This window comes from Sinocyclocheilus rhinocerous, unplaced genomic scaffold, assembly GCF_001515625.1.
Source record: "Sinocyclocheilus rhinocerous isolate Xijiao unplaced genomic scaffold, SAMN03320098_v1.1 scaffold351, whole genome shotgun sequence".
Lineage (NCBI taxonomy): Eukaryota > Metazoa > Chordata > Actinopteri > Cypriniformes > Cyprinidae > Sinocyclocheilus > Sinocyclocheilus rhinocerous.
The window spans coordinates 433,820-445,828 of record NW_015639774.1 but is presented as its reverse complement, the minus strand read 5'-3'; the positions used below and the strand labels follow the sequence as shown (position 1 = coordinate 445,828).

The following is a 12,009-nucleotide window of genomic DNA, read 5'->3' as shown; positions in this document are numbered from 1 at the left end:
GGCGGTCTCTATAAAGGCCTCACTCATAAACCGATCTCAAGCTGACGACGCGCCTGCCGTGAGAGGTTTGGCATGACATGAGATCTCTCAATCTGTCCGGCGCAGGTAGAATAATTATAATGCTGAAGGTGAGGTACAATTCATGTTTCTTTATTAAATAAATTAAAGTAATTTGAAAACTTTCAGTGAGACGTAATTTCACAAACAACGTGAGTGAATCACCGCGCGCTCTCTCTTTTTCCCGCTCAAAATGGCTTTAAATCACCACATCGCGTCTGCACTATAAGCGAGCTGCACACTACACAGTTGACACAGGAAATGTCACTTGCACAATCGAGGCAGTGTTGCATCATCACTAAAGTTTATAATTTTCATTTCTTTTTAATTCTTGCCCGTGTTTAAACCATTCAGCACTCGCGCGCTCTCCTAGAGACGGTGCGCTAATGCACACATAACGCCAGGTTCACACATACTCTTGCTTATATTTATTGCGTTTAAACACGTCTATGAAAGATTGTATTACTGTACTGCTTAAAAAGAGAATCACAATGCTCAAAAAGCATCTTCAGAAGCAACGTTTGGATTTAAAATCAAAATGGAAAAATGTTGTGTTTGTGGTAATAGCCACGGATCAGTAGCAGACCTCTGTGTGAAACAAGCGACAACCTCCCGCGGCGCTCTCTCTCTTGAAACCAACACGGAAGTGACTTAAACTGCAATTCGTCGACTGGATGACAACTGTGAGGGGGGTGAATTTTTTTTTTATAACTCATCCGTTTAAATTATAAATTTCTGCATAATTAAGAGCGTGGCCACTTGAGTGACAGGTGGATTGCCGCTGCTTTTACTACCGTCGTGCTATGTGGGCGTGGTTTCAGCAACCAGCTCCACCCACATCCCGCCTCTTTGCCCATTTTCGATTATCCAGGAGTGACGCGTGGTGACGTGCTTCCAAGATGGCAATGGCTGGCTCTGCCAACTTTAGGCTTCAAAAATGCTCTTCAGAAACCTACGGGAGATGTCACGGACACTACGTCCATGTTTTTTTACAGTATGGTGTGAAAGCACAATATGAGTCGTAATGCTTCTGTACCGCTTACGTACTGCACATGGACTGCATACAGAGCACTGCAAACGGAGTAGGCCTATGTGTGAACCTGGCGTGAGGCCGCCTCACATACAGCTCACGAATCAGGCTTGTGCTGTGTGTAAGCTATTGTGCTACAATTGCCCCATTATAAAAACAAAAATTCACTGCATGATCAAACATTTAGGTGAGATAATTATATAGTTTTGAAAAATGTCAAAAAAAAAAAAAAATGCCCCCCTCAAATAAAAAAATCCCCCCACCCCACAAGAGTCACCTAAGAGGGGAATTCCCCCCATTTTCAAAAATGAAAAACAGGCCCTGAATGTATGTCTGTAAAAATCCTGACTGGAGCATCACTATAAATGATTCTACATTTTAAAAAAAGAAGGCTTCAAAAAGGTTGGTAATCGGTATCGGCAGATACTGCTTCCTGTGATCGGCCCAAAAATTCCTGATCGGAGCACCCTTACTTGCCGCAACTCTCTGATTGGTGGAATTTTCTATACAGCATCATTGGTAATGTAGTTTGTATGTTGAATTCCACTGTTAAACACAATTATTTCAAAAACTTAAGTTGTAAATTAAAAGTTAAAATAATAATGCAGATAAATGGCTTCAACAAAAGTGCATACCATCGATTAACAGCCTCGGAGGGTTTGTCTAAATTATGTAAGCTATCGTTAGAAATTTCCCTATGGAGAAAATGAATGGTGTTTTTGCTTCTGGAACCCAGCTATTACACTCTTATTTTTTAAAAGCTTCTAAATTTTCCTTTTTCACGTTTAAACTGAAGTCTTGGGAAACAAAAGTTAATGTCCATGTATGGTTTTGAACTGTGTGCTGATGCTAATGTTTTCTGAATGATGTTTGTGCAGATGATCAGAGGGAGGCTGTGCGACCAGAACAAACCTGACACCTTCAACCAGCTGTGGACCATTGAGGAGCAGGTATGAAGCTACACAAGAGCTCTTAGTGGCCATGAACTTGGAGCCTTTTATGAACAAACATCTGAGAAAAGTTTAATGTCGAACACTTGTACCACTCTAATAAAGCTACTTCTCCATTAAAAACAGTGGACTGAAGCTAATTGTTGATATAAGCTAATTTACGATATAAATAGAATGTATGTACATTTTACTATTTTGTGTAGCTCTTGAGCTGTAAGGTTTGTCTGTCTGCTCATCACATCTTGTATGTGAAACTTTTAGAAAAAGTTGGAGCAGCTGCTCTTGAAGTTTCCACCCGAGGAGGTTGAGTCTAAACGCTGGCAGAAGGTCGCAGATGAACTTGGCAACAGGACCGCCAAACAGGTGCGTCTTCAGGCCCCGCTCTACACAGTCACACTCTCTGAAGCTGATCTTCTTTCGGTCTTGATGGGCTTTGAGATCTCTAGTCACCTTTTCGCTGCTCACTAAAACAGTCAGGCAATTAACATCCTTACAGTCTCTTTTAATGGAGGCTCTCTATTATTTAAAGAGGTTTCTTCACTAATGGGACAAGAGTCTTAACATCTAAAAGCTGTGGTAGGAAAGCTTAACCACTGAATTTAGGGCCAGCTCTTTATGTATACTAAGTTTTTGTTCCTCTACTTCACAGGTTGCTAGCAGGGTACAGAAATATTTCATTAAACTGACAAAAGCTGGCATTCCAGTACCAGGCAGAACACCCAATGTGTGCATGTACAGTAAAAAGGTAAATTGGTCTTTTTAAATGTATAATATAATGTAATATATATTTAAAAAATATTATAATCATACACTACTGTTGAAAAGTCTGGGGTTGGTATGATGTTTAAATGTTTTTGAAGTCTGTACTTAAAAAAAAAAAATCTGAAATACAGTACAAATAGTAATATTGTGAAATATTGTTAGATTTAAAACATATTTTTTTCTGTTTTAATATATTTTCAAATGTAATTTATTCCTGTGATGCAAAGCTGTTTTTTCAGCATCATTACTTCAGTCTTCAGTGTAACATGATCCTTCAGAAATCATTATAATATGCTGATTTGCGGGTCAAGTAACATTTTTTGTTATTGTCTCAGTTGATAACGGTTGAAACCATGATCCATTTTATTTCAGGCTCTGTAGAAAAAATAGCATTTATTTGAAATATTTTTTTCTTACAATGGAAATGTCTTTACTGTCACTTTTAATCAATTTAATAAATTTGTGTTGAATAAACATATTGTTATTATTATTATTATTATTTAAATCCCACTGACCCCAAACTTTTGAACTGTAGTGTATATGCATGAATGAATATATTAAGGCATCACTATTAGTTATTTAAAATACTTTATCAGTGCATATTTATTGACAGGACATGTTGTTTGTAATTGCAGCCCTCCAGTAAGCGACAGCACCACCTCAATAAACACCTGTACAGGCCCTCGACGTTCCTCACCTCATACGAGCCGCCCGTCTACATGGATGACGAGGACGAACGTTCACACTTCTTCAACAGCCTCCAGGATAATGGAGCAGATGATTCAGTCAGTCCTGGTTAAGATCTCATAGTTCAAGTCCAACTAAATCTTCAGGGTGGGCTTTTATTGATCGGGTCACTAATCATCAGAGAAATGCATGTATGATTGAACCAGTGAGAGCCACAGCATTTTATCAGATCATATTCAAGCAAATTGATTTAGAAGCTGAAAACGGAAAAAATAAATACCTGAAAGCGATTAATGAAAAATTCTTATTTAGAATTCTCAAAATTCTTTTGTTTTATCATAGCGACTTCCTATCTTCCCCTCTAGCAAACATTTGATGGCCTTTCTCCAACAGGAAATCCATTAAAGACCGCAAACTGGCATTTCCACAGTTGGGATTTGCTTGATGTTTGATCATTTGATAATGATGAGCTGCCTTTTGACAGACACCGCTGCCAAAATCATTAGAGACGACTCTATGTTTGCGTCTCCTCAGCTGAACTGTGTAAAGAGAGCTGTGTGTTGAGTGACTGTGAACTGACTGCAGTGGCTTGACATTTTCTCTGCCTCTGATATGTAACCTTTACGCGACACTGGTCAGCGGACCCTGCAGAGAACATAACCAGTCGCGCGTTGCCAAGCATCAGTGAACCTTACATGCATCAAATATAGAGTAACTACAAATCATGACATGTAAAGCCTGCATGGAAATATTAGAAATTGAGCTTTTCCTGTCAATAATCTAAACCCATTTTAATTGTCATTATCACATTGCAATGTTGATTTGTATTATATTGCAGTGTTTCCCACAGACTTACACTTACAATATAAAACAGCAGACGGGCTTATTGAAAGTGCAAATTCATTCTCTGCCAGCAGGAGGTGCTTTTGGAGAGATAGAAATAGCGGTTTCTCCGGTAACGGCTGTAATCAAAGCAGCGCTGCACTCATGAACGCTACTTTATCAGGCATTATAGGAAAGATTAAATGAAAATGACATAAAATTTTTCTGAAGACAATCGGTTCCCTTAAAAAAAGATACATATAAAAACACTGTGCCGCGTTTTGATTTTGAAACAGTGCACATGTTTATTCAACAAAGTCAAAGCCTTTTGGAAAATCTATTTGTGGCGGTAAGTGTTGATATTGTGGCAGGCTGCCACAAAAAAAGCAATGTATGGGAAACCCTGTATTGTGGTGATCATACATAATACTGCCTGCAGTAATAAAATGACACAACGTTTTTTTTTATTCAGAAAGGATGCATTCAGTTGATCAAAATTGACATTTATAATGTCACAAAAGGTTTTCATTTCAAATAAATGCTGTTCTTTTGAACTTTCTATTCATCAGAGAATCCTGAAAAAAAAAAAAGTATCACGAGTTCTACAAAAATTACTTTGGTAATTGTCTGAAATATGTCTTGAGCAGATAATCAGCATATTAGGATGATTTCAGAAGGATCACATGACACTGAAGACTGGAGTAATGATGCTGAAAATTAAGCTTTCCCATCACAGGAAAATTTTACAATTTAAAATATATTAAAATAGAAAACAGTTGCTTTAAATTGTAATAATATTTCACAGTATTACTTTTTACTGTGTTTTTCGTTAAATAAATGCGTCCACCGTCATTGCGGAGTAGTTTTTAAAGATTAGATTTTGTGCTAAAAATTCAGACTATATTATGAGTATAAATAGGCATTTGTAGCAGTGACAGCTGATGAGGTGAAGAGTGTTGTACTGTTCTGACCCTGCTGTGATGTTTCAGGATGAGGATGGGGTTCCAGTGGAGCTGAGGCACCTGCCGGAGTATAAGGAGCTACTGGAGCTGAAGAAACTCAAGAAACAGAAACTACAGGAGATCCAGGCTGAGAGCGCGGTCACGCAGCATGTTGGCTATAAGGTACACACTTTTACCTGCCTATTTCCATTGTGATGTCTCACTGATTACTGAAAATGTAAATCGGGTCATCATTTAATCCCCTTCGTTTAATGCCGTTTCATGCATTCTGACTTGTTTACACTGTTAAAGAGTTGGATTCTCATGCTAAACATGGCCAAAGTAAAAAAAACAAAGTATTCTGTGCCAAATACACCCCTTCAGGGTTCGTATAAGTTTCGGAAAGTATAAGAGCCCAGCATTAAGGGATCAGTAGATGCAGTTTGTTTCTCCAGGGCAGCAATGGAGTTGTGCAAGTGTGTTTGTTTGTTCTCGGCATTTCGGTGATGAATGTTTTATAAACAAACTTTTATAAAGTTTTTGTTCCTGTTTTATTTATGTCGATGTCACAGCTTGCACGCGATCACTACGGGTGTGTTCGACTTGAAGTGGCACTGTGCAGATCGATCGGTGTTTGACATCAATGAACCGCAAGAGCGATTCGAAAGCATGCAGAGCCGTCAGCTCTTTATAGCTCTCACGGTACTTTGATGCCATACACTGATTGATCTATGCAGCGCCGCTTCAAGTCGAACACACCTAATAGCTTAGCGTGCTCGTGACTCTTTAACTCCGGCCACGGCACTTCTCCAGGACAGAAGCGTAAAGCTGTATCTGTCTTTTATAAATCTGATAAAACTAACGATTTTTCAGAGATTTGAAGGATGCAATACTACTCTGTAGGTACTCAAGATTAACATGACCCCTTTAATATTGTTGCTTAACCAGACACGTCACAACAAAGCGGCAAGTGATAAAAGCCATCTCTTCCATGTAAATCTGAGTGATGAAGAATGAGTACTTTAGGCTCTTAGACAACTGTATAATATAATGTGGCTCTCTTTCATAATCAGCATTTTTTCATTGTTCATGTTTTGATGTAATTCTCACTCAGTGTGACATATGTGGCATGCAGCCCATCCAGGGTGTACGGTGGCATTGTCAGGACTGTCCACAGGACAACGCCGTGGACTTCTGCAGTTCCTGTTCCAACTGGTGAGTGGAGCAAGGCTTTTCCCACTCGTAATTACAACATTGTGGTGTAAAGGTACAGTTAACTCATAAATGCAATCTTTTTGACATGACTTCAGTGCACCATTTGAAACATGATTTCATTTAATGAAATCATAGCCCTTTGAGGTTTAATAATCACATTAGGCTGTATCACAATTCATTTGTTTTACCACTTAAGATATTTAAGACAAATTTCATGACCTTAAATATCATAAAAACTGAATTTTTTAAGCTTTGTGGGGGGGGGGTATTCCAGAAAGCAGGTGACATATCTGGGTATGTTTAAGGGTAAGTTAGCGGATAAACTCAGCATTCGGTTCCAAAAATGGAGGTAACTTTCAGGGTATGTAAGGAGCCATAGCAACTTACTCTCTGAACATAACCTGCTCCGGAGTAGGTTATGGTCCAGGGTTAGTTTACTTCAGAGCTATCAGAGCATGCGTATTGATGAGACTCCAGTGGGCGTGACAGATGGTGCACAATATTATATATTATTACAACATAGTTATATAATATACAATATTATATATATATATATATATATATATATATAATAAAGCACTATTAATAACTATGTTGTAATAATATATAATATTGTGCACCATCTGTCACGCCCACTGGAGTCTCATCAATACGCATGCTCTGATAGCTCTGAAGTAAACTAACCCTGGACCATAACCTACTCCGGAGCAGGTTATGGGTTGATGGGAGGGAGGGGGCAACACTCTGCCGCGGTTGTCAAACCTTACCAGGTCTCGTCAAGTAACACTATCTCAAATCAAAAGAAACGAGAGGAAAGAACGAACAAAAGAAAAGGCACACCGACATTCCCAATCCCTGGACATTTAGAAGGCAACCCGACGCCTCCCTTTGTTCCGCTGTTTGAGTGACGGGCAGAGGAGCGCGCGGCTCTGGATTAATCGGCGGGAGCAGGGTTGGGCTCGCGTTAAAGTGCAAAATGTCATCTGTAGTTGAAATATTTATAAGTGAGGCTTCGTGTGTGAGCTCTTTTCGTGAGACGGGAGTACAAGGAAATGAATTTGGTGCTGAGACTGTCGTCTTTGATTCATACCAGGTTTTTAACCAATCGAGGAGGTTCGCTCACAACTCAAAACGGGTTAATAAAAATCCCGGCTGACAGACCCCATACGTGTCTCTTGCCATGGGCTACCATTTTCACTAGAAGCTGCTCTTTGTTTCCTCTTACGATGATGTTGTCACTTTATTTACGTTCATTTCTTGTTTTTTAAATTATGCTGAATTAAAAAAGCCACTCCACTTAACCCAATAGGATCCCAAACCTCGAAGCACTACAGCACGGAGAAGACCAGCTGAGATCCGGAAGGCGTTATTGCGCTCTCTGCGCTCGTGGAGAGCCTTCTTTTCTTTTCTCAATGTGTACTGTTGTTGATCATGTGGAGTATTCAAATATATGGTGAAAAGTAGCCAGTGGTAGTTGCAGTGTGCCATTTTTTTTTTCTTCCCTGTCCAGTTGATTCAAACCTGGCCACTCGTTTTAGAAGAAGAAAATAAAGAACTTGCTGCCCTCTGTGAAAAACTGCCCAACCATCATCACGCCTTTAGATCCCTCTAATTTTTGCAGTTTCCTCACGGTCCATGAAAAGATTGTATTTTTATTAATCTATTTAAAAGACGAAGAATAACAAGAAATCGAGTTGGTGGTAGTCGTCGCACGTGCGCCGCACTCCCACGTTATTTTATACACATGCATTTCGTTGTGCTTTGAGTAGACCATTTTGTATTGGGTTCTTTTCTGTTCACCTCCCCTCCCTTGACCTGCTTCAATATCTGTGTATAACAGTCTGTTCTTAAATAATGTAAAAAAAAAAAAATGTTAGAGGAGAACTGTGGAAATAAAAGTATGTGAAAAGACTTTCTACACCACATGACTTGGGTATTATGATTTGTCTTTCTGGTTCACTTCAGTTTTTAAGCTAATAAGTTGGATTTAAGGAAAGACTAATAAGGTTTGTTAGTGACTTGGTTGAGATTCTGTCACACTTCAGCCACCAGAGGGTGGTACGTTATTGTCAATGTGTGTTACAGTCCATTGGTTTCTGAAATGAAGTGACATTGTCATTGTATTACATGGTTATTAAGTTGCACCTAATGAATGGATATTAGAAAATCAAAATACTCACTTCAGCCATATCTGTTCTCTGATAGTGGTCGACTCTTATCTTAGAAAGCAGGATGGCCGATATAGATGGTATCACACTAATAAAAAGCTGCATTCAGTAGTTTGCTGCCAATTGAAAAGGTTTTGCACATTAATAAATTGTGATTTGTGAAGAGTCATCTGAATGGTGTACATTGACATGACTTGATGAAGACTGTACTCAAAAGAGTTTTCTATTTAAAATGTTTTAATTATACATGGTTGTGGGTCGTCCTGTATTTTGCCATATTGAAATGAGGTTTCACTAAGCGTCTGAGTGATTCATTACACTAATTGGCTGCCACCTCTGTCGATATGCTAGTAAATGGCTTCTAGAACTGAAAATAATATAGGCGCGATTTTTCCATCGGGAACTGATTGGATAGTTGGATCTCATGTGAGTGACAGGTTGTTGGAAGGAAGACAAAAGTGTACTTTACTACAGTAACAGTAAAAATCCTGTCTAGTATACATGTTTTCATATGACATGCTTCACTACCTGTGCAACTTAAGACTGGTTTTGTGGTCCAGGGTCACATATATGCTAATTTTGGTGCTGCTAGAGAAAACTGCTTGCAACACCGTTTTTCACCTTCATACCCACACATACTATTAAAGGAAGAGTTCACCCAAAAATGAAAATGTGCTAAAAAAATGTACTCAGCCCCAGGCCGTCCAAGATCTAGACGAGTTTGTTTCTTCATCAAAACAGATTTGGAGAAATTTAGCATTACATCACTTGCTCACCAATAGATATTTTGCAGTGAATGGGTGCCGTCAGAATGAGAGTCCAAACAGCTGATAAAAGCCACAGTAATCCACAAGTAATTCACACAACTCCAGTCCATCAATTAACATCTTGTGAAAAGATGCATGTTTGTAATGAACAAATCCATCATTTTAAAGCATCACAAAATACGAGTCCATAATAACATTTCCTCCACTGAAAAAGTTCACCCCCCGATGTCCTCTCACATTAAAATCTACCCACATATTTATTAATAACTGTTTTTGCTACTAAATGGCGCTTGATCTGTATATATTTCTCTCCTTATTCAGACGACACAACTTTTTCACTTGAGAAAACCGTATTATGGATAGGAGTCATATTTTAGTAACAGTCTGAAGTTAAAAACATCTTAATGATGGCCTCATTACAAACACGCAGCTTTTTCACTTCACAAGTTGAACTGGAGTTGTGTGGATTACTGTGATGTTCTTATCAGCTCTCGTTCTGACGGCACCCATTCACTGCAGACGACTCGTTGGCGAGCGAGTAGTAATGCAAAATTTCTCCAAATCTGTTGCAGTGAAGAAACAAACTCATCTTGGATGGCCCAAGGGTAAGTTCATTTTTAAGCACATTTTCTTTTTCGGGTGAACTATTCCATTAACCACAACGAAAACATCTCATAGCTACTGCTTTTAAAGAAAAAATAAATAAAACCATTAAACATATGAAATGTCTTTATTTCACTCTGGTTGATAAGGACGAATACAGTTATCAGACCTCGTTGTGAAAATCATCCATTCATTGCACTCGTGAAAGCCAGACTGTGAAATTCAAAACGTTTCTCTCTCCAGCTCATTTCTGCTTCAACTATACAATAAATCACTATACTTGCATGCTTAGCGCGATATAAAGCATGAAGTTAAAATATAAAAAGGCTCTCCAGTGGGCCAGTCTGTCATGCTTATCAGTTTTGCTGATTTCAGTGCTCAAGGATACTGACTGAACGACAGTCCAAAAACACAGAAACGGCACCAGACTGTCGTAAATAACCCTCTGTGTTTTATGGAGCTGAAAGCTAGCTTAAGCATACAGGTTCAATACCAAGAGATAAACACTGTTGATTTATTGAGCTGGTATTTACAGTGAACGACGATGGTGTGAAATGAACGGGTGCCAGTTGCTGGTTGGTAGTTTTCCAAGTGGATGTGCCATACAGAAGCTGTAATCGCAGGTGTGTGTGTGTGTGTATGTGATGAACTGTGGTGTGTAACATGAAGTCAGTCTGCAGTGGAGCTATAGGTGATGGTTTTCTCCTCCAGGGGGCAGTGCGAGTCCAAGCTCTCTAGCAGGAGTCCAAGACGAGGCAGATCTGCTCAAAGACATCTTCTGGGGGCTGCTCGGCATCAATCTACATACACGCACACAAAACACGGCTGTTAGAAATCAGAAGCTGAAAAGTAGGGCATCAACCCACAGAAGAACTGTCAAACAGCGCTAATAAATCCAACAAGCACGCAGCTGCTCTGAATGTGTTTATCTCTTAACATATATAGAGACACAGGTTCATCTGTCAGCTTTATGTTGTCATCACCATCACTCGATCGATATGAATATAGTGTAACGATTCCATTCTGTTCTAATAAAAGTGTTTTCCACCAGGAAACAACCTATAAAGAGGTTATAATTACAGATGCCCTAAGATTAAACCATTAACAGAGTATTGCATTTTCCTTTGCTATATATATATATATATATATATTTACTGTGTGGAGACATGCTGATATCGCGTTTGGTCTCGTTCTGTATCGCGTATCTTGTCAGTGTTTGCGCTTGCTTGGCCATTTGTTGTGGAAAAAATAAGGAAAGTGTGTTCAAGCTCCAGCAGAAAACAGTGTAAAGAAATACTGTTTGAGTGAAGCAGTCATTATCAGCGGAAGTTAAAAGCAGCTTGTAAGTGTATTTACTTATGGTGCGTTCAAGTCATGTCGGATAGATCGTATTTAAGAGTTGAACGCACATGAACGCCACCACAAAGTCGTTATTACGAGTGGGAAACTCGAAATTTTCTTTAAGCCCCGAGTTTCCGAGTTGGGGGCGTGTCAATGAGAAACATGGCGGAATCGATGGATGCAACGTCTGTAGTTGACGGTAAATTTTTGTTTAAATTGATAGTTTAGTGGGTTGTCAGTGACAAGTACTGTAGAACTGCATGTCTGACAGAGGGAGACAGAGAGATTGCCAAAGTAAAACATAAATCACAATACTTATAGGTATTAAGCAGTGACATTGTCAGGCTTTTTATTTACAAAAAAAAGCTTTTTGAATGTGGCAGGATTGTAATATAACAATTAATAGCATGTTTTTATGCGATACAGATTAAAGTGGCTTCATAAATTACTTTTTAAAAATATTAAAAACGCAAAACACACCTGATGCAAATTCTTTGCTCTTCATTTTCTATAAGCAGAGTTAACAGACCCTGTTGTATTTTCTTGTAATTTATTAAAAGAAGGTACACCGCCATCTTGTGCCGACTAAACTGACTTGAACGCACCTGACGTCGTAATTACGACTTGTCAACTCGTAAAAGTACGAACGTCCCAGGAGGACTTGAA

General features: G+C 38.9%; 2 protein-coding genes across 3 annotated transcripts in view; one reads left to right on the top strand and one right to left on the bottom strand.

Moving 5' to 3' along the window:
• Positions 1-6,485, top strand: part of LOC107751868 (ZZ-type zinc finger-containing protein 3) — a 39,966-nt gene extending 33,481 nt beyond the window's left edge. For both annotated transcript variants that reach the window (XM_016567635.1, XM_016567636.1), the window contains 6 exons: positions 1,966-2,037; positions 2,299-2,400; positions 2,687-2,782; positions 3,435-3,584; positions 5,298-5,432; positions 6,364-6,485. In XM_016567635.1, coding sequence (XP_016423121.1) covers positions 1,966-2,037; positions 2,299-2,400; positions 2,687-2,782; positions 3,435-3,584; positions 5,298-5,432; positions 6,364-6,468 — 660 coding nt within the window. In that variant the 3' untranslated portion in view covers positions 6,469-6,485. The remainder of the gene's footprint in view (positions 1-1,965; positions 2,038-2,298; positions 2,401-2,686; positions 2,783-3,434; positions 3,585-5,297; positions 5,433-6,363) is intronic.
• A 3,701-nt stretch (positions 6,486-10,186) lies between these two features.
• Positions 10,187-12,009, bottom strand: part of LOC107751872 (adenylate kinase isoenzyme 1-like) — a 76,653-nt gene continuing 74,830 nt past the window's right edge. The window contains exon 9 of the mRNA XM_016567640.1: positions 10,187-10,802. Coding sequence (XP_016423126.1) covers positions 10,737-10,802 — 66 coding nt within the window. The 3' untranslated portion in view covers positions 10,187-10,736. The remainder of the gene's footprint in view (positions 10,803-12,009) is intronic.